The sequence below is a fragment of the Eleginops maclovinus genome, chromosome 20, assembly GCF_036324505.1.
Source record: "Eleginops maclovinus isolate JMC-PN-2008 ecotype Puerto Natales chromosome 20, JC_Emac_rtc_rv5, whole genome shotgun sequence".
Classification (NCBI taxonomy): Eukaryota; Metazoa; Chordata; class Actinopteri; order Perciformes; family Eleginopidae; genus Eleginops; species Eleginops maclovinus.
Window position 1 is genome coordinate 12103990 of NC_086368.1, and position 23726 is coordinate 12127715.

The following is a 23726-nucleotide window of genomic DNA, read 5'->3' on the forward strand; positions in this document are numbered from 1 at the left end:
TTATGGTAACAATGGTCTAAATAGCCGTGTTAAGCTATGAATTAGAGATTGTTTTCAAATGACTCTGCTGCGGTTTGTCTTAGCTCTGTGAAGCACTGTTTGCAGCTTTATCTATGATTTTCATGACTTGCATTTTTTCTGCTTTTAATCTCTCTGACGGCTCTCATCAACGTCATCTCCAGCAAGCAGCAAAAACATTTTTTTTCCAATAAACCTACTACATGCCCTGCACCAAACAGCAGACTGACAAAGTTAGCAAACAGCTGGGGAACAGTGTGAAACAACACATGGCTAAAAACTAGATTGAGTATTGGACTGACATTTGCCAGGTGGCCAAACAACAGTAACTGCTTATGTTGCTCTATGTCTGCTGAATTCATTAAAGAGGCCCCATTATGCTTTTTGGGGTTTTCCCATTCCTGCAGTATGTTATATAGGTTTTTGTGCATGTAAATGGTCTGCAAAGGCTAAAATCCCAAAGGCGGTTTCTCTCCAACGCTGCCTGAAATGCCTTGATTGTAGTCCTTCGTTTACTTTTAAGCACTTCCATTGGCTAGCTCTTCAACACATTTTACATGAGAGGCTAAGGGGCGGAACATCTCTTAGCGGTTGACCAATCACAACAGAGCCGGCCAGCTAACTAATCAGCACAGACTGAGTTTTTGTTTCAGAAAATAAAGCACTTTTTGAACATTAAACCAGGTAAACATGTCACAGTGGAGGCTTTTCATCTACTTGGTAAAATGGTGATATGTATTTTATTGTTGTTTGTTCCACTGCTCTCTATGTAAACAACTGTAGTTTATAAATGTATTGCATTTCTAACATTATGGTTCATTTGGCTATGGTTCAGTTTCACCTTCAAATTAGGTGGAACTCTGCATGTGTTTCGTGCCCTGGCAAATGTTGTTGTTCTTCCCATTGTTGTTCTTCCAATCTTCCCAGGACCTTATGATCATGATAAGTAGATTTTTTTTTTTTTAAATAATACAAATTTCGTTTAAGAAAACTAATATTGTCTTTACCTCGGTAATCACATGTTCCATTGTTAACACTGTCTTTTTTTAGGAAAGAAAAACACTATAAAAGGAAAGGTCAAACCTACATTATACACCATCAATATTATAAATATATTCGTAAAACTTTTTCTTTTTTTTAACAATCGCAAGCACTGCCTACAGCATCTTTGTTAGGTGATTGCTTGTCGGCCTGGCAAAGTGGATTGACATATTCCAAACTCTTTACTCATAATGGGATTATCCAACACTGATTCCAGTAGCATGCTGTTAGAGTCATTCAGACTCAAGGCAGATTATGTAAACATCATGCAAAGAGATCTCCTATTTAACCTGCAGTGTCACACTGCAAATATGTGTCTGTGACAAAGAAAATCAATCAGATTTTTGCTGCTAACCACATATTGAGGAGATTTGTATTACTGTGTTTTAGTTAATCCCTGAAACACTTGAAAGGATCATCCGATGTTTAGTAAACTGGTATTTTCAAGGCTTAGACTTCACATGTTTAAATAATTCACTGTTTCAATGAAAATCCATGAGTTGAAACAATATGGGAAGATGGAAAATAAATCCCTCATTTTGTTTGATGGCTTCCGTGGAAGACCATTGACACCAGGAGCATCTGACTTTTTAGAAATTTTGATGACGTTCTTGTTAAAGAGTAATGAACTCGAAGCTGGTTCAAAGTAAATATTGAACTTTATGTTTTTGCCCTTTATTTTCTTCCCTTTAAGACTTGCCTTGTACTGAAGATGGAGGCATGCTCAAAATTCCTTCCTGGGGGTGTCCAAGAGAAGTTGTAGTTTATACTTGGATTCAATGCATAAGGAGCTTAGGCCATCTCCAGACATAAATGTGTTTACTCTGTTAACATACTGACCCTGCCTCTTTAGCCACTTCACCTGCTCTGCCGCATGTCCAATGGTTGTTATCTTATCAGATACGGGCGGTGGTGGCAAAGTCCATAGGGGCTTGGCCTGGGAACTGGAAGGTCACCAGTTCAAGTCCCCGAAAGACCAAGTGCCACCGTGGTGTCCCTGAGCAAGACACTGGTTACCTACACTGCTCCCCGGGCGCCGTACATAATGGCAGCCCACTGCTCCTAACACTAGGATGGGTCAAATGCAGAGACCGCATTTCGTTGTCCTAGTACTTGTACTCTGTGCAATGACAATAAAGTTGAATCTTTCATCTTTCATCAGAAGACCTATTATTTTTCAGAAGCCAAAAAATGTCTGAAATGTTCTGTTTGAGTCCATAATAAACTTGAGAGCTGTAAGTCAATCCCACTTATCCCAGCTGTCTATTTGGCCTTTAAAGCTTAGGTGTGTGTGTGTGTGTGTGTGTGTGTGTGTGTGCGTGTGTGTGTGTGTGTGTGTGTGGATTAACTCTATGGGTTTTCTGAGCATTTTCTGGTCATACAGGTGATCAATCTTCAAGAAATTATTCAAAATGACAATTTGGAGCATATGCCCTTTTACTCCTGTCAGAGCAAGAATACCAACGTCCCTACCTGCATAACTTGAAAAATCGGTTTGTCCTTTAGCTTTTCTTGCATAACAGCTCTTGTGTTATTTATCACAGCTTTAACAGTATTTGACTTAGTTTGACACTAACATTTCTACCTCCCATAAGCAGAAATCATTTAGCCAGATTGACAGCTTTGGTTTCATTTTACCTTTTTGATGCAGCACGCCCTGTCCAATTCAGTTTCTTCAGGAGCACGCCCCTTTTCCATGTGGAAGCTACTGTTTCTTTTAATGAAGGATAAAACAAGCTGTCCACCTGTTTCATGCTGTGGCCGATGGAATAAGCAAAATAAGTTTATTGGGAAAATTGCACTGCTGCTGTGTTTGGTGCCTTGTTGCATTGTTTAACTTTCTTTCAGGCTTTTCCTGAATAATTCATTGTTTACTTAATTTACCCTATACTGGAATAGCAAAGTAGCTCATATCAATGTATTGATTTGAACAGGTTAACAGCTGTTGTCCTTTCATCAAGGAATACCATACCATCTGGGAGACAAGCCTGCAGTGTTTTGCATTATGTATACAGAAAAAGCAATTTTTATTTTTAAAACTGTCTGAGACATATTGAGTATTTAATTAATCTGAAATATTTTAATGAGTGGACGTTTATAACTCTTGACATTTCGTACTTCAGCTGCCCACTACTGTGTGAAACGTTTATGCAAATTGCAGTCGTGGGATTAGTCAAAATGCCTTACAAATCCATATAAAATGCTACGAATAAATACAATATACCCTAATGTTGTATGTGGCCTTGTTTGGCACAACTTGGAGGTGATTACAACACATAAATCCTAAAAAATAAAAGGGTGATAGGGTGAGGTAAAGATGAGTCATGTGTGTATTTTTGGCACCAGAGGCTAAGTGTGCCCCATGGTCATTAGTTGTTGTTTATTAAACCATTAATCATTCAGGGGTTTCTTTAGGGATTATTCACTTAATGTTCATATTTGTGGACTCCTTTGATCCTTTCATCCTTGCTTCAAATTTTGTCATGAGATTTTTAAGGATGTATTATATTGTTGAACTGTCCCACTGTCCCACCGTATTTTAAGATTTCTGTTTAATTCATAATTTTTTTCACGAAGGATGTATTTTTAATAATGACCACAACTACTTAAAAGACAAGATTCAAATTATTGAATTTAATTCAGTCTATATTCATGTAACCTCTCGTATCAGCAGCTTGTAAAATGTCTAAAGTTATAAACACCAAAAACAAAACAAAACATTTTCATTATATTGCTATGCACCTCTTCGAACTGCCTTGTTACCGCTGTTAATATCACTTGCATTAATTAAAGTGGCTTTAATTTCATCCCAATATACATTTATTTAGTTAACTCAAATGATTAAGTTTATTATTTATTTTAAATGATTTCCAAAGTATTTTTCGTCGGATGATTATGAAGCAATCTGCGCTGTTATTGGCAAATTTGCCCATTTAATAATGCTTTGTTTTAAAACAAAATGTTTTGTCCTTGGTCCGGGCCTTTTTCTGGTAAAGAGAATTATTTGGTAATTTTACCACTGTTCAACAAGATCTGGCAGTGTCTTGTTCAATAGTGGTGCATTTGTGTGGTATGTTACAAAGGTTGAGGCAGTGATCATTCAATATTAAGAAACAATTTAAGGGATGATTTGAATTCAGATGCTTTAAAATAGCTGTAAAAAGTAAAAATAAAAAAGATGCATGGTGTGCGTTAATGAAGTTTTCAATAACAAGCTGGATTTTAATGTTTTATTGAGAGAAGTGATAGGTCACAGCAGGTGATTCCCACTGTAAATTAAAGAATACCTCCATAAAAGCCTTCACAGCTAACTAGTCATCCCTTGGCTCAGTATGATGTGTCAAACATTATTATCACAAAGTAGGATGAGACACAACCAAGAGAGTGTCATCCCTCAACTGCTGACAGTGAGCGGAGCAATCTGAAATCATTTGTCTGATTTCCTGGCAGCCAGCAGCAGGACTCAACAACAATAACAACAGTCCTGTGGTCAAACCTCCACTGCTTGTCAATAATCCTTCATATTTTTGAATCTCTGCTTTCTTTTCTTGCTGTTCACATACGTTTGCCTGCTATGAGCCCTCAAACACTATGAGAAGTTTAAATCTGGAAATGAAACCAAAGTATTTTTTCTACTTGCAAACGTGGTTAATAACTCAGAAATCCATCTTTATTGGCAGTAATCAACATTACATTTTTGTTGTGAAGTAAGATTATTCACTGGATTATAATCCTCAGGTCTGTCAGATAGGAAAAAGTAGTTGTAACATTGTGTAAAGTAAGTGTTGTCTCATTTGGGTTATTATTTGTGATCTGCTTCATCTGTGCTCCTTTCTACTTTGTAAGAAAAAGAATTAGAGAAACACTAATGTTCAAAGAGGATTTGAGCAAAATCACGTTCGTCCCTTGTAAATATTTATTTTGGCAGAGCAGAATGCTGGGTTTGTGATAATCCCCCAGCTCTTCAGATTGTGGGTAGTAAGCAGGAGGTAAGTAGAGTGATTATAGTGCTTTCATGAGAGTGGGACCAAAAACAAACAAACAAAAAAAAAGTGGAAAGCCAGCACCCACCCACGTCTGTTCTGAGAGCGGCCCTCCAGAGACACAGCAGTCAACAGTGCATGGGGCTTACCTGTCAAGAGTCTTGTTGTGTCGAGAATGCAGTGGAGAGGAAACTCAGAGGCTTACCAGCCAGAGAGCACGAGATAATAAAAGGCCAGTGACAAGAGCAAGTGTTCTAGTGAAACTTTTAAGATCAAAATCAAACCCCAGGCTCAATCTCTTTTAGAAATGGCCCTTGAGGAAAATCAGTCTGACAGGGACTGTGGTTCGGAGAATTTGCGCTCGTCTTTTCTCTGTCTAGTTGTCTCTTTTTTCCCTTGAAAATGGTCCCGATCATGCACCAGAAAACATTATTTCCGATTGCTTCACATCACTTGAACATGCTGTCAGCGGCCTCTCCAGCAGATGATTTCACTTCTTCTGCCGCCCCACTCACAAGCTGGTCTGGGAACACAGTATTTTAAAATCAATTTGTTCCACTACACGTCCATCATGTCCCACAGCTTTACCCAGCGAGCCAACCTTGGATTCTTCTTCCTGGCTCTAGATCCCACTGGCATGGCTTTGTTATGCCCGGTCTGAGCTGCATAAATAACAGTATCACTCTCCTATATCTCTTTACGTCTGTACTACTTAGTTTACCTTTACCTGTTAAAGCGGCCAGTCACCTGTGTAATTCATTTATTGGGGCCTGAGAGAAACTGAGACCAACAGGAGTTGTAACAAAGTGAAGAAAAAAAGTATCAAATTTGTCAATACAGAAACATGCAACAATAATCTCTCTTTTAAATCTTTTTTTTTGGGGGGGACCGGGCAACACAGAATAACCACCCTTTCCTGCTGAATCCAAATTGCAATGGCTTACCGAAACAAAAACCTGATTGAAAGATTGGATTTCCAAACAGGTTCTTCATGGAATGGGCATTGAACATACGTGGTGTATCGTCAGTCTAAATGTATCTGTTCCATCACTTTGTCTATCCTTTCCCCATCTGTCCCATTATTAGGTATGGAGACATGGTACCAAAAACGATTGCTGGTAAGATCTTCGGCTCCATCTGCTCACTGAGCGGCGTGCTGGTGATTGCTCTGCCTGTCCCTGTCATCGTCTCCAACTTCAGTCGGATCTACCACCAGAACCAGAGAGCAGACAAACGGCGAGCTCAGAAGGTAAAAATCAGGGTCTTTATTTCATCGCGTATTCTTCAGCAGGGAAAGTCGTTGGGTTAAATTAGTGCGTTTGTGTTGCAGCTGTTGGATACCTGCAATATTAACTTACCATGACAGGTGCAAACATTTTCTATGTACAAAAGACCAAAGTACTGCAGGAGATTTTAGTACTATAAGATGTTATGATGTCAATTCCAATGAATAAGAGGGTTGAGAGAAAACGCTGGAAGTGGATCCTAATTGTTAAGCCTGAAATCCCCTTTTAGGTATTTTTAAAATATATATATTCAGTTCATTAAAATAATGACAAAGGGCAGACAGTTCTTGATGACTGAGTTTTTTCAAAAGCAAAGATCGTACATTTTACATTCAGGCGATTGACCCCAATTATGAATTGCACGTCTGCATTTCAAATACCTCTCCTTCAACCTACATCTTCTCACATTTTTCAACACCATCACACACACAAAGGACATTTTTTGCCCTTCAGACCCACATTATTCAACATCCTTCCACAGACACACACTCCTTATCTCTCTCTCTCTATCTTTGTCTCACACACACACACTTTAAATCCAAGTACTGAATGTTAGCTATCCACTCACTACACTCACCCAGTGGGCTTGACCTTTTTCTACAGGGCTAGATAAGAGCGCTATTAAGTTTGAGAGCAGCAGCTGATAGCTAATTGAGGAGGGAAAAGTCTGGTATGAATCCATAGTGATATAATAATCCTCAGTGACTGGTTTGCTCATTAATACACAGTTCTGCTTTGAATCAGCAGAAGTGTAAGGAGAAAGAAGTTATTTAAACTCAATTTGACCAGGTAATAGTGAAGTTGTATGGAGGGAGTCAATGGATGTACAGTGGGGCAAAAAAGTATTTAGTCAGCCACCAATTGTGCAAGTTCTCCCATTTAAAAAGATGAGAGATGCCTGTAATTTTCATCATAGGTACACTTCAACTATGAGAGACAGAATGGGGGAAACAATCCAGGAAATCACATTGTAGGATTTTTAATGAATTAATTGGTAAATTCCTCGGTAAAATAAGTATTTGGTCATCTACAAACAAGCAAGATTTCTGGCTCTCACAGACCTGTAACTTCTTCTTTAAGAGGCTCCTCTGTCCTCCACTCGTTACCTGTATTAATGGCACCTTTTTGAACTCATTATCAGTATAAAAGACACCTGTCAACGACCTCAAACAGTCATACTCCAAACTCCACTATGGCCAAGACCAAAGAGCTGTCAAAGGAGACCAGAGACAAAATTGTAGATCTGCACCAGGCTGGGAAAACTGAATCTGCAATAGGTAAGCAGCTTGGTGTGAAGAAATCAACTGTGGGAGCAATTATTAGAAAATGGAAGACATACAAGACCACTGCTAATCTCCCTCGATCTGGGGCTCCACGCAAGATCTCACCCCGTGGGGTCAAAATGATCACAAGAACGGTGAGCAAAAATCCCAGAACCACACGGGGGGACCTAGTGAATGACCTGCAGAGAGCTGGGACCAAAGTAACAGAGGCTACCATCAGTAACACACTACGCCGCCAGGGGCTTAAATCCTGCAGTTCCAGACGTGTCCCCCTGCTTAAGCCAGTACAGGCCCGTCTGAAGTTTGCTAGAGGGCATTTGGATGATCCAGAAGAGGATTGGGAGATGTTATATGGTCAGATGAAACCAAAATAGAACTTTTTGGTAAAAACTCAACTCGTCGTGTTTGGAGGAGAAAGAATGCAGAGTTGCATCCAAAGAACACCATACCTACTGTGAAGCATGGGGGTGGAAACATCATGCTTTGGGGCTGTTTTTCTGCAAAGGGACCAGGACGACTGATCCGTGTAAAGGAAAGAATGAACGGGGCCATGTATTGTGAGATTTTGAGTGAAAACCTCCTTCCATCAGCAAGGGCACTGAAGATGAAGCGTGGCTGGGTCTTTCAGCATGACAATGATCCCAAACACACCGCCAGGGCAACGAAGGAGTGGCTTCGTAAGAAGCATTTCAAGGTCCTGGAGTGGCCTAGCCAGTCTCCAGATCTCAACCCCATAGAAAATCTTTGGAGGGAGTTGAAAGTCCGTGTTGCCCAGCGACAGCCCCAAAACATCACTGCTTTAGAGGAGATCTGCATGGAGGAATGGGCCAAAATACCAGCAACAGTGTGTGAAAACCTTGTGAAGACTTACAGAAAACGTTTGACCTCTGTCATTGCCAACAAAGGGTATATAACAAAGTATTGAGATAAACTTTTGTTATTGACCAAATACTTATTTTCCACAATAATTTGAAATAAATTCATTAAAAATCCTACAATGTGATTTCCTGGATTTTTTTTTTTTCTCATTTTGTCTCTCACAGTTGAGGTATACCTATGATAAAAATTACAGGCCTCTCTCATCTTTTTAAATGGGAGAACTTGCGCAATTGGTGGCTGACTAAATACTTTTTTGCCCCACTGTATAAAGAGAAATGGATACAGCATCGGAGGCAGGGCCCAATTCATCCCTATGAAACTTGCCCAGTGGCCGAAGAAGCCAAAAAAGGAGCGATTGTCAGAAAGTACTCAGATCATCAGCGGCCTTTTGCTTATAGAGCATGCACTTGAGTTTTCGGTGAGCCTCTCCTCCGGTCAGTCAAATTAAGGGTGAGGAATAGACACTCATGATTTAAACAAGGGCTATACAAGAGTTTGTACTTGATTGTTGAGCTCCAAAAAATGTAATGGTTCATTTCTTTTCCAATGTAAGTTAATGGGAGTCTAGTACCACTGTTTGGCTACTACCCCCACTCGAAAATCTGTTTCAATGGCACTTCATTAGGGCTAGGGGGATTCAGTCACACACCACCTTTTCATGGGATGCTGCACTCTAATTGTAATCGTTTAAAAGACGGTTTGACTACACAACTGCATATGATGCACGCCTTTGACACAAAAAGTATGATCCATTTGAACACTGTTACTACACTTCGAATGCAGTCAAATGTGCTCACTATAAATAAGATGTGATATGTAAACCCCTAAAAAGGCAGCTTTTAAATCCTTAACTTAATAACCTCTTCATTGACTATTGAATATTGTTTCGATATCGATACGTGTATATGGGCATGAATGGAACCGATGCCTAGCAACAACTACTGACAGCAGGAGAGACCGAATATGATGGAAGATAAAATCACTGAATCCGTCTGAATACCATATCAGGAAGATGTTGATTTTTTTAAGAACAACACTGGCCTGATGTGATTTGAAAAACTATATTAAGAATTATAGGTATTCCTGGACTTGCTCTTCAGAAGTTTATAGATAGAAGTGAGTGGAAAAGACTTGATCAGCATTATTGTCAGTCTCCAGACGACAGGTGGAGTGTAGTAGGTTTTTAAGCATCTGTTTACTGCAATAAAATGTCTATGAATGCCATAAACAACGATAATAAGAGCAGTGAGACAAAATCGAAACAGAACAGATGCAAGCTGTAAAATCAAAACAATAAGCTTAAAGATGATATAAAGGTCAGAGAAAATGCATCTGATGCTAATTCTCTGTGGCTTCATCACTACGATCAACCCCTTTTACATAGAAATTGAATAAACTATTAAATATTGCTCATAGCTTATTTAAATGACCCCAGGAAAGTAATCTATACTTCTTTGGTGAATCAGATTTTTTTGGTGCAGGATTGCTTTGCTGGATGCCCTGTGTAATTGTTTGTTCTTACGGTGTCTTGCCTATGCCCACAACTGTAAAAAGGTTAAAAAAACACATTTACTGTGCACCTTAGGCTATTTCCTTCCTCAAAAGCAGAGTTCATCCTTTCTAACTCCTCGTATTCTCCATTTCTCCTGGCCTTACCTTCCTCTCTAGATCTAATTCGTCTTCATTCTTCTCTAACAACAGGCTGCTCCAGGCTCCCATTACAATTATGCAGTCATCTGGGGATTTGCCTTTACCAAAAAGGTCTTCTAATGTACCCATTGTAGCCTCACAGTCAGAAAATAGAAAGATGGGAGTCTAAATTAGGCTTAGTAATCGTCATTCCCTACTAACTGTGGTGTGTGTGGTGTGTGTGTGTGTGTGTGTGTGTGTGTGTGTGTGTGTGTGTGTGTTGTTGTGTTGTGGTGTGTGTGTGTGTATGTGTCTGCGCGTAGAGTGCAGTGTCTCCTATTCATGTTCAGTCACCCACAGATGGCATAGCTAGCAGGAGAAACAACCCCTGATACCAATGTGCCTAATTCCCTGATGAGTCGACAGCTAGCCCAATAGAAGAAGAATATTGTTATTATTTCACATCAGAGTAGTTCAGTGAGGTCGCCATCAGTGTCAAGGCAGTAAATGAACTCTGGTGGTGGGGCAGGAGAAGTCAAATGGAGCACACTGAGAGACGGGTGGTGGCTCAAGAGGAAAAAAAACATTCTCTGCACAGCGTGTAATTTTACAGTCCTTTTCTAGCAATAGGAATCATTTCTGATAATCCTTAATTGTTGCCCATAACCTTGACCGGGAAAAAAAACACAGATAACATTGGTGATATGTTCCTTCATCACTACTGTATCACCACAAGTACTGTAGTCTATTTAGTCTATCACCCTGTGTCTGTTATCACTGAAGCTCACCATTTATAATAATCCACAGTTGAAAATAGTCCCAAACAAATGCACTTTATTCTTCTTCAGTACCGCAGCGGACAGGTGTTTTTAAGAATCCTTTGCGTAATATGTTGTAAAAGGAGAAATTGTTTTAGCACAATGTCTTCAAAATGTGTAACGACCTAATCAGGGTTGTTTGGGTAGACTACAAGTTTAGAACAGAAAGACCAGGTAAAGTACCAGCCCACAAAGGTTTAACTTAAAGATGCAAAATGGGAAATGTGTGAGCCAGAATCAGTGAAGACTATAATAGTAACAAACTGGTTATTTTTCAACAACTCTTAACTGGTTTTGACCGTTCCTCAGGGCATTAAGATAAGAGAGGGACAATGTTATCAATCATTGCTTTTTTATGACGTTCTTTTTCTTGAAAGAAAAAACAAAAGCCTTATCCTTTAAATCATGACTTGAGACTTGATGGTGATTTGGGTAATGTTCTTATAGGAAAAACATGTGGTTCTATCTTCCTTGAGTTTGATGATTAAGGACAAAATAATCTGATTGCACTACACTATATCCTTTTCTTTGGTAAACTGTGGTCCAGTGAGTACCTCTGCCTCAAGACTTCATCCACCCAGGACTTGCCTGGACTTCAAATAGATTCATGATTTCATCAGCTCAGAGTCACGATTCCTCAAAAATATTAAGTCTCCTTGGTCCTTTGCAGAAGTTGAAATACTCATCACCACATCAGTCAGATCAGAGTTAGTTATATTTTCATTTTTCCTTTCTGTCCATGTGTCAAGTTGAGCTTTTGATCAAACAGAAATGCAGGCAGCACTCGAAAGCACTGTCTTTCAAATTCATTCACAATTTGGCGGAAGCTTTGTGGAAAGAAGCATCCAAAAGTTGTGTCCTTTTTTTCCCCTCTGCCTCTCCATTTCACAAACTGAGCACGTACATACACAATCATTACTATTATATCTCAGTTCCATAGCCTTCCTCTCACCTTCATGTGTATCTGCGGTCTGACAGACAATTTCTAAGACATCCAAACTAATTCCATTACTTTTCATTCGCATCTTGGAAGCAGATATTGCTCTGCCTGTCTCCTATTTCTGAAATGCATTTATCTTGGAGAGAAAGCAGCAGGACAAGGTTAAAGAATTCTCTCCCCTTACATGTCCAAAAGCACTTGAGGCAGAGTCGTCCTAATATCCTCTTCATTTTTAGAAATTCCCAATATGATTTCTCTCTCATTTCCTGTCTGCCTCTCGCGCTCTGTTCAGTTATCACATCTCTCTTTTGGAGGAGTTATCACCTTTATCTTTTGCTACACCTCATTGCAGTCAAAGAGAGGTGGCAAACAGGCTATGAAAGCGAATGCAGTTTTATATTCACCAGACAGGTCCAGTGTTCCAAACTTCTCAGGCTCTCAGGGTTCAGAATCTGACCTAAACGATCCTTAAGTTGTGTTTCATTCGCTCACAGCAACTGGCATTAGCATTCCCATCTATTTCTCTAGTGGTTAATATTAAATCTTCATTATCTTTTTTGAAAGGATAAATCTGAAATGTATTAGAATGTGGTCTCACATAAAGAATTTCAGCTTTAAAAAGGCGTTATTCATCGTTTATTTGCATCCCCATTAGCTGAAGTCTCATAATCAACATACGATTTTGTTAGAAATAAACAACAATTTAGAATAGCAACATATCAATGGAATGAGAAAAGAGACGACAAAACATATTAGCATCAGAAAATGTGATTAAAAAAATGTTCGATCAAAACAAAACATGATCATGATCTCATCTTATTACATCCATGTGAAATTCATCTGAAACTCTACTTTTGATACTTTCTTAACTGTAACTTGTCAAAAAAAGATTGTGTCTACCCCCAGCTCATAAAATATAAATAAGGATTATTTTCATTTTCAAATAACCTTTATTTAATCTCCACATTTAGTTTGTCCTTGACAATCAATTGGTTGTATAGTATCTCGAAAATTAGGCATAGGTCTTAATTGTCTTCCCTGACAAAGGCTAAATACCTTAAAATTACTTCTTTTGTACAACCAACAATCAAACCCAGAGAGACATTTAGTTTACTTAAACATATGACAACTAACAACAGGAAATTGTCCCTTTGGAAACATTTGAACTAGAGACTGTTAGTAGTGTATTTGACTTTGCTATAAGAAACACATTAAACCAATTATTAAAATAGTTCCCAGTAAATTCAGTCTGAACACTCTTAGCCATGTTCTCGAATGTATATTGGTGGTTAGTTTCTATATAGTTTTGTTCTCATATGTAAATCTTCATTGAAAAATAATTTAAAATTGCAGGGATAAGCTATACGGCAGAATCTGTGAAATTACTACAGAGCTTTGGTGATGAGTTTGCATTTTCGCACCATTAAATACTGCATAAATCATCTTCAGTGACCCCTCCACCCCCCGCCCACCCTGTCTGATACTGTGCCCTCTTCCTCTTCTTCCCACGCCCAGAAAGCCAGACTTGCCAGGATAAGAATATCCAAGTCCAGCAGCGCCAACACCTTCCTGCACAACAAATGCAACGGCCTGCTTAACGAACTGCTGGAGCTGACGGTGAGTACAACCTCCAACCTCTGCACACCAACAACCACCAACAGCGCGACCAAGTGGGCGCCGTGATTACTCAGATGTTCAATGTGTTCATTAAAAATGACATGAAGTGTCAGCAGATTGTAATTCAGTATGAGAGATTAATCATATTGTTCCTTGTCAAACATCCTTCTAGTAATTATTTCAGTTCCCTGCAACATAATAGCTTACAAGCAAAACAATCACATCTGCAGTATACACAAATTAACATTTACACACACTGACAAACAATTACTGCTATAATTAAGCAAAGGACAATTTAGAAGTCATTTAGCGGCAATGAAAGCAGAAGAATTTCGCGTTATTACTTTCTGGTTGTCATACATGGCAGGGGTGATAGCAGCAGTGATGCCAATAATCCAACATGCATGTGTTATCAGTGTCATCACAAACAATGCTTGTGCTATATTATTTTTTAGTCCCAGATTTAATTTATTCCACATCTGTAAAACTGGTAAAGTCAATCCACAAAGAGTTGTTATTGCTTCCCTTGCTTGTCTTTTAATTGCTCTTGGTGATAATTAGACGGTTAATGAATTAAAAAAATGGCTTCAGCTAACTTCAAAAGTGCAGCAATAAGGCCGCGGAGGACACTCAAACCCCACACAACTCGTGTTCCTACAGAAGGTACACAATGTTTCTGTCCTTTGTGCAGAGGTACAACATTTCCTGTCTTTCCTCCTCTCTATGACTATAGACTGCAATGTTGTTATGTTATGTGTCTTGTCATCACCGTAACAAAAACCTGCAATAGCCATTTTTCGTGGCAACTAAGAGGCAACAAAACAAGTTGTAAACACATGCTTATAAAGTGGAGATGATGAGGTTGAATATGAACACGTCCGAGCTACAGTACATAAACCCGTCTAATTAGTTCTTAGATTTCATACTCATCCCTTTTTAGTTTTAACTTGTCTCTACCATGTGCTTGGTTATGCATGAGCAAATTGCCGATATTCTTCCTGTCCATAAGTCTTGCTTTCAGTGACACGCTCCTGTCCTTGCAGATGGAAACTGAAATGCATTTGGATCTAATAGAGTCCAGTGCGAAAGCTCATGGGTGTTTATAAGTGGTTAGAATTATCATATAAATGCCATCTGTGGGCGCTGAGCGACCCGTCTTCCTTTGCGTGTTTGATGAAGCTGCCAGAGTTCTGCCGCATCAAATCAAGGTGTTGTCACTGCTGTCAGTCAGCGCAGGGGTCTGGGGTGGGGTCGAGTGTGGATATGACATATGACAAAACGACTGCTTCTTCCACAACCTACAGTTAGATTAGAAGTTCTGGTCTGCTAGATTTTCATCTCGCCTGAAGGCTTTTTAATTTTCTGACAGCCATTTATTTGTTACCCAGATCACAGGCTCATTATCGTAGAGGGTGATTTATTGATAATCCTGTCAAGTTTCATTATAAGCTTCATCAGAAAGGCCTTACAGCTTTATCCCTTTAGCTGCTGTTGTTTCTCTTTTACTTTAGAGTGACAGGAGTTGTTCTGATATGGTAAACTCCAATTTGCTGCCAACATAGTGGGTTACAGGACAGAACCAGTCAAGAGTTATATAGGAAAGGAGAAATGGGGTTCACAATCACAGCTCTGTCGTATTTCCTGTGCTCTTCTGCACATGTTGGAAAAATGGCGATAGACAGATTGCCGTAAAAATTGTAAGAAATGTAGGTAAGACAACAAATATAAGCTGAAGATAAGATTTTGGTTTACAGGAATGTGAAACACAGGAAAAAATCTATATCATGGTTTATGTCATTTATTAATTTTTGAGTTACGTTTTTCATGACCGAGGTAGTGCATTTACTGGAATATCAATTGAGAAACTGTTGAATAAAATAGCAAGGTGAGAATGCCTTTCTTTGACAAAAACAGCTAGTTGAATGATCGATAAATAAACGTTATATAAGACATTACTGCAGAAATCATAACCAAACCAATATAGTGTTGCTTATTGAATGGCATCATTTATACATGGGTTCAAATACACCAAGAGATGTACCTGTTAATGTCATATCAAACAACAAATGGACCATTTAATAAAAAACAGCTCTTAGCCTTGTAGCTAAGACAAGTTAAACCTGAGTTTAAAATACTGTACCTTTCACAGTGAGTTCAACACTATCAAAATGACTTTCTAAATGGATTATACCAAATTAGCTTCTTATATGAGGGTAAACTTGACGCAGGTCTCAGTCTCTATACGTTATATTTGAAAGTGCCTCTGCCACAGGGCAGATCCACACATTGAAACATCAGAAGACACCTCATGCGCGCATCACTGTATTGTTCATGCGTCTGGAATTTGAATGCGAGTCCTTGGGCTGGATCGCCACCCACCCAAATCCTTTGAGTAGCAATGTGTGCTGTGGGGAGGGAATTAATTTGTTTTCAGTTTTCATGTTTTTTGGCAATTGTGATTGCTTTGAGACTAAGCTATATTGGAGCCGAAGCTTTGAATCAGAGTCCTGTTTGGAGAAACACCAAAAAAAAATGTTTCCAGAAGTTTTCTATTTTCCTCAACTCTTCTCCACCTTTTTTTTTTTGTGAAGCTTCACACATCAATATCAGTTCAGCTGCCTGGAGCATCACATGTGGTCAGTGTTACCTACTTAGATAATGAAGGAAGAGACCTGGCAACAACACTGTTTTATAATTTATAAGTTCAATAAAGGGGAAGGTATTTTGGAGCTTGCTTACACAAGTTACCAAAGTAAGGCAATTATAGCTATAATGGCACAAAGATACAAAATGGGACAATTAGTTATAAACAAACTACTTGCCAAGTCAGAGGGATCAATTCACACGGAGTGGAAATATGGCCCACTATGTCATTAATTAGCAAGTAAGTTATCTGAAAGCAAGCAGCAGGATTAGTCAGTTACCTGATAATGATAAAAAATAATAAAATGAATACTACTAATGATAATATTAATGAGTGAATTAAACAATGGGACATATGGAGCAGACCTAGTCACCTCTGAGAGTTCATTTCGAGCACAGAAAGAGAGGCTTTAATAAGTCAAGAAGAAACACCTACAATATAATTTGTCAACATTCATCAATTTTGTGTGTGTGTGTTTGTGCGTGTGTGTTTGTGTGTGTGGCTTACTAAGGATACAGAAGAGGATGAGCAGAAGCTGAATAAGTCAACGTCTCTGTTAGAGAGCCAACACCACCACCTACTGAACTGTCTGGAGAAAACCACTGTGGGTACACTCGATCACTCCTCTGTCTCTGATACCAACACTTACAGAGCAAAAATATCTACTAACTTCATGATGTGGTTGAAACTATGTGTTATTAAATCATGATAATCAGGTTTGCATAACATAGGAAAATGTTTTTAAATATTGAATATTTACAGGGTTGAAGGTGCACCTAAACTAAAAACCTAATGAGGAAAACACATATCACAAAAGTTTGTGATGGTGTCAGTGGTGAGGGAAGTGCTTATTTACCTTGGAAATGCAATAATAACAATGTTATTAAAGTTAAGTAGTTAACTTTGTTGAACATTGTTGCATTCAAACGTTACTGGAGAAATAGTGTGCAAGTAAAATCAGGAAAAGTACCAAATGCAGGAAAAAACTGTGTTTTTTTGTTATGGATTAATCTGAGGATTATTTAAATAAATGCCGATCACAATTATCCAGAATCATGAATGACACCTAACTAAACCCAACCCCAAGTACTTAGTTTCATACCACCCCTGGCATCCACACACTCAACCTGCAAAGACTTCATAATCATGTGTATTCCCTGTTTGTTTTTTATTCTTAACTGATATTTTATAATTGGAGATTTGTTGCTGTCAAGGATGTATATCGCCATGACATTAAGGTTTCTCCTCTCGTCTCATATTTGCCTCAACATCAGCAAGAAATAAATTATTGTCAAAAAGCCTAAAAATGTTAATATATCAGTTTGACACTTATGTAAGCCGACTTTGATTCAAAATCATGTTGACTCTAGTTTTGCAAAAGTTTTCAGTGTAAAGAAATTGATTTGTAAAAGACACTGATACTCTCTCCATTCAGCAAATATACTGAGTGAGTTTATGAATGTTCTTCTGGTTCAATATTATATCAGTTGTAATTATTGTTATTTTCCTATTATTTCCTTCAAATGGTCTTTTCCTCTTTCTGCACCTGTATTTAAACCACCGTACTGTTTCGTGTTTCCAGGCTCATGAGTTTGTAGACGAGCAGATATACGAGCAGAACAGTTTGGACACAGCGGTGCAGAACTACCACTCACGCAGCCCGTCTTTAAACAGCAATGACGACGGCTCTGTGGGCACCTGCTGTGGCTGCAGGACAAAGAGAAACACTCCTCTGCCCAACGCCAGCATGCCCTGCAGCGACCCCGTCCCAACACAGCAGCGCCCCCTGCAGGAGCTCAGTGCCATCCACATAGGGTCTGGGGAGTCACAAACCACCAGGTAAAAAAATACAGAGCACCAGAAACATGCAGCTGCTTCCGAGGGAGCCTGTATCTAAAATTGCTAAATGCTAAAATAAAGCAGCTAATAATATTTCCAGTCAGTTCTGCTGAATGTTTGGTTTTCTGTGCCATGGTTTTGAAATCCTGTATCCTTCTCATGGCATTTAAAGGCACAGTAGAGGACAATATAGTGGCTTGTCTATTTCAGAAACAAGACTCTAGATATGTAACTGTTTTTCGAAAATGTGGAGAAAAATCCCATAATGTGGCTACTGTGATGTGGTTACTAAATGAATGCAAGAGAATAGGGAATAGCTCTAAAGGATGTACCCACCCTTAAATTAAGGAAAAGATTTATCAAAAAAATGGGATCACACCAGCCATACTGTTGAATCTGACTTAAGGTGGGAAAGCATTGGCTCTTCCCCAATTGAATTCCCTTACTTATTCTGCTACACACCTGTACAGTTTCATGCCTGTTGCACAGCTGGGATGCTTGTGATTCAATTGCAAACATTGTAAAACTTGAGTATTGTACGTTGAAAAAAATAAAGTACAATTACTGTATAGTGACTAAAAAGAAAGGTAAAGATATAGTATCTCATTAAAAACGTAAAGACGTCCACTTTAAACATATGTTGTGTTGTTTAACATACATCATAACATTGTTCATTTTTTATTTTACATCTCCCTTTTTGTAGTCGCTCAAAACTCAACTTGAAAACTAACGACAATGTCAGGATCAACTGCAAAGGCGGACGTATCACCACAGCGATCATCAGCCTCCCGTCACCTCCCGCTTTAAACCTCGATGCCGACAGCCTCCGGGGCCCCCCACAGAGAAGGCCGCCCCCTCCCCCAGGTCACCCTGCAGCTCCGAGCATCCAGACCACAGCGAGTTCAGCTGTCACCAACATCTTCAAAGTGTCCGCTCTGTGACCCTCTGACAGGGGTAACTCATCTCAGCTGGAGGAGAGAAACGGAGGGAGGAGGAAGCGAAGCAAGTCATATGGACGCACCCCGTCCCGTCTCACAGGGTCAGAGAGAGGCTGTACTCCAGAGGAGTTTTAAAGAAGACGTATGATGTGTAAACATTACTGAGGTACAGGATTGTAGATATCTGAATTGAAAAAAATAGCCACTGCATTTCTAATAGTTTCTAACAGCAGTAGCAGATGTTTGACAGCAGGCAGTGGGGAAAAGACTGAAAGACATTCTGCAGTGAGCATATCCGTACATCAGCAGATGCTGTAAAAGTACCACAAATTCACAGTCAAATTTAAAGTGAATTCACCGTGAAACTGTAAAGATATTTTGTTGACTACAATATGTTTTTAAAGAAAGATGCAGAAACGTTTTTAAATGTGTTTACTTGAATTTGAATGCTCCCGTTTGTTTTATGTGTGGTTTGTCTTGAGTATTTTGAGGTAAAAAAACAATTAAAGTTTTAAGTTTATTTACAGCATCATTTGAAAAGTCAAGGTACGATGCTGCTGATATCATATGACTGAAATGTGAGCTTGAATTGAGCTAAAACTGAAAAGAGACCAGGGTTTTTTTTTCAAATGTTTATTTCTGACTGAGTCTGAGGCTGACCTGACACTGTCTTCATACCTTAAAGGTTTTCAAAATGAGGTGAGAAGTTTCAACACAATTACTTTAAATGATGATGATGATGATTCAAAAAACAAGTCTGCACTCAAGACTACTTGTTCCTACTAAAGACAGAATCAATTAACCATCTTGGCACTGACGTTTAAAGCAAATGTTACATACCAAGCATAAATAGTGCCGATATGTGGGATTTTTCCAGCTGCGGATGAATACATACCAAGATTGCAACTGAGGGCAGCAGAAAGGTCTTTGTGGGAAAGCGTCAGTGTCCATGTTCACTGTAATTAAACAACATTTAGATTACTGATGTGTGTTTATAGCGGTCTACGGTACAAAGGAATAAGCTTTGGCCTGTGAAAAATATTCAATATTTACAGCCATATCCCTTAAATGCATACAGTACATTTTTACCAGACGACTACATGATGCTGTATAAATGTGATTGGTGCTTTTAGTCGTGTGGAATAATTAAAGCTGCAGCTGTTGCGCTGCTTGTACTCGTTAAGTGTTGTAGGATGAAGGGACATGAGAAAATAATAATGTGTGTGTTCATCATGAGCATGAGTGGGCATTTTAGGTAATCAAAGCAAAAAAGGTTGAGCACCACTCTCATTTCAAGCAGCCACTGCATAACAGTACAGGGAGGGCAACTGATGTTCAATCCATGTTTTTCAAACGTAAAAGCCACACTAAAACCAGATTTCTTTTTTTACAAAAAGGTAACATGCAAATATAAAAATGTATCTGGGGCATCTGATCATTTTAACAAAGCCAAAATGTAAATGCTCAATTGGTTGTACCATGTTGTGTATTGAGTTAAACTGTCAATGCAGAGACGATACTTCACTGCAGTGGATTCAGGAGATGTAAGCTGCATTAGAGTATGCTAAGAACAGGTATTACATTTATTTCAAAACTTAAAGTATTCTCATTTACAAATGTGCTTGTTTGAAAGATAATCAAAATGCAAGGTCCCTTTTCTGGCTTTTCCTGTGCTTTCAAATGTCTTTTCACCACCGGATTGTAGTTTGCTTTCAAGTTTGTTGTCATGTTGGTTATTATATAGCATCCACCGCAATGCAACATTGCTTTACATTTAGGTAAATATAGATAAGAAAACAGAGATCTGGGAATGAAATTACAATGGCGGCAGAGAATACATTTTAACAGATCTATCTCTGACAACTGGGTAAAATATTATGCGATAGAGTAGAAAATCCTTGAAAAAAGGCCACTAAGAGGACTTTGAGCCAGGATAGTTCTCTCAAAAAAACGTCCGAGGTTAATAAGGAGCTTTGAGACTTGGACAGTAAGGCAGCTCGAACATGACAATCTCAAAGATGGCCAAAAGATAGCAGCAATGATGCATTCTGACACTAAAACAAAAATAATTAGGAATTAATTAAAGGTCATTGTGTCAGGTTTATGTTCTAACCTAACTTTTTTATTTGAAGTGGATTGACGCCCGGTGTATGGAATAGTTTGTGACTTCTTGCAAAGTGTGCTATGGTTATATGTATCAACTAGATTAAGTGTGTATTTGTCTTCATTGTTTTGTTAAAGTGGAAGCTACGATCAAATGAAATAGTTTTGACTGTATCGGTATACTTTGTGTTCTTTCCTGTAGTGTGTCATGTTTTAAAACCATGGTGAACGTACTTGTGCCAAAAGAAACACTTTTCCTTCCTCTGTAGGAAAAATAAAGTAGTTCAACTCTTTATAATAAAACTAGGTAAAAAACTGACAACCCTTTAGATACTTTTTCCTTTCAGTGTTTATGCTCAAAGCTATTATTTATAACTCCAAAACTTGGATCTTGATTGACACGTTATACATTAGAGCTTCTCACAGTTTCACACAGTAGGCTACACCGGCTTCAACAACAGAAAGCCCTGCTCTCACACGGATGATGATGTTTGATGAACATTTGTTGTGATTATAAGATGGAGTTGGTATCAAAGGGCATTGTGGGGGTCGCTTTTTGAAAAGTCTTGGCATTGCTGTTTGTGTTTTTTTTTAATCTTTTTGAGCTGAGCTTTCTGTCTTTTTCTGTCTTTACGGTACTCTGTCAGTTTATTTGTTATAACAGCTATGAAGTGACTGATGAGAAATACAATCTGCCACAACAATGGAGCCTGTCCTTTCTTCTTGCTCCTGTCACCAACTTCATAACACTTAAATGGAAATATAAGTCTTTTTTTAGATAACTCAACACAGTTCAAAGCTTGTTGAAAAGTTGAATTAACACAGTTGAATTGATCGATGTTGTTACTGAAGTAAACGTAAGCACTATAGCTAAATCATTAAACTTGTATAATGAAAATTATCATTAGTTGCAGGCCTTTCTGTGAAATAGTTCAAATCAGCCTGAAATCCAGCAATTACAAATCAAATGTAGAACTTGCTTTATAAAATAATGGATAAGAAACAATAATCTATTGATATACAATATACATAGCATATCACCCACAATGGGCCTATACACTTAGTACTTTTAATACTTCAAGTATAATAATTAAGTAAAGGAACTAAATAATTCAACCACCACTGCACATGATGTACCGATCACTAAAAGAATACATATTTTTCTTCTATTACCTAGTTTCAAACACTGAATATTTTCCCACATGCAACCATGTCCCACTAGGTGTCAGCATGGTACACAAATCATATTTCGTTGAGATTATCTGATTGATTTTATTACTGAAGTTTTTATTTATTATAACAGGAAAATGATTCAGTGATGACATCCAATAATAAGGTGTTTAAATAACTAAAAGGCTTTTTCAATAATAGTCATCACTTTTTAATGGACCGTTTCAACTTTTATTATCTGAAATAAAATGTTAAGATATTTGTCAGCAATGTATCATTACAAATCATAAGTGAAGGTGTATTCAAAAAGCATCTCCCTACACCTACCTACATCTTAAATGTAGACATAATAAAACAGATTTTATCTTCAATAGTAATTCAATAAAATAGTCACCAAATGAGACATCATAAATGAACATAACGTTATGTTAACACAAACTTTGCAAAGGCAAAGATAGAGAAGAAGAAGAATGAGCACTTCTTGTGCTGTAATATAACATGATGCACAAAGTCCAACGTTGCTTTATGTTTCTGACTAAAGTCCTAAACACCACTTTCATGTCTTTAACCAGGTGTTTCACTCTCAACTCACTCCCAGCCACAAGAGAGACTGCGATGTTTGGCAGCTCATAACCCATCATTAGTGGTCGTATGGCTCACGGTATCACACAGAGGGGGGGACGGGAGGACTCATCAGACTGTGACTCACTCACTGCTGTGGGGGCTAGTTGGATGTAGGCAATGGCTTTTGATCAGCCTCAGTCTGGTAGAAATTATACAAAAGGTTATCAAATACAACAATACGTTTTAGATGCAAAAGTACGATAATGTGAGTGAGTTTATTCAAAGGTTTCTGTCACTACACAGTAAATTGTATTACAAAATAAACCCTTTTGGCACTAAACTGCTGCCACACAATGCATTGAAAATACAACATGCAATTTACCTTCATTTGAGATTAAAAAAAAGATGAAAATGGTCAGCATCTTAAACCTTTAGGTCGCCAGGTTCCTACGGAAAAGCTCCTAGAGATCGACGCAAGTCTGCAGTGACACATCCTGGCATTTAGATGGCAGTGCACTAACATATTTGGCGGACAGACTATAACATGCAAGTCTACTTAAAGAAAACACAATGGAAAAAGAGGTTTGTACCTTAGGTAAATAATGAGTAACAATACTATCTTCACAGGGATCACACCAGAAACAATGCCAAATGAGCCAGAGAAGAAGTGTTCATATTTATTTTGTCCAACCAAAAAATATTAATTTGACTCATTTAAGAAAAAAATGGAAAATTCAGATTTGAGGAGCTGGAGTCAGTGTAATTTGTTTCAAATCTAAATGTATCATCAATATATTATAGACTAACTTTCTGCTGTTAGACTTTACAACTAAGTTTAAACAACCTAAGAACCTGTTACAAAACCTTATCCATAACCTATGGACCCATCACAAGAAATCACATATTTCTGAAAGAAAAAGCGCTATAGTAATAGAATTATTTCCCTCCTTGTGTGAGCTTGGTATGTGTAACAT

At 38.3% G+C, this 23726-nt stretch overlaps 1 protein-coding gene across 1 annotated transcript in view; it reads left to right on the forward strand.

The window, feature by feature from the left end:
- The window catches only part of LOC134883132 (potassium voltage-gated channel subfamily D member 3-like), a 72172-nt gene extending 50527 nt beyond the window's left edge, over window positions 1–21645 (forward strand). Inside the window, exons 3-7 of the mRNA XM_063911331.1 lie at window positions 6129–6291; window positions 13393–13494; window positions 16650–16742; window positions 17721–17977; window positions 18681–21645. Coding sequence (XP_063767401.1) covers window positions 6129–6291; window positions 13393–13494; window positions 16650–16742; window positions 17721–17977; window positions 18681–18918 — 853 coding nt within the window. The 3' untranslated portion in view covers window positions 18919–21645. The remainder of the gene's footprint in view (window positions 1–6128; window positions 6292–13392; window positions 13495–16649; window positions 16743–17720; window positions 17978–18680) is intronic.
- Window positions 21646–23726: the final 2081 nt, after the last annotated feature.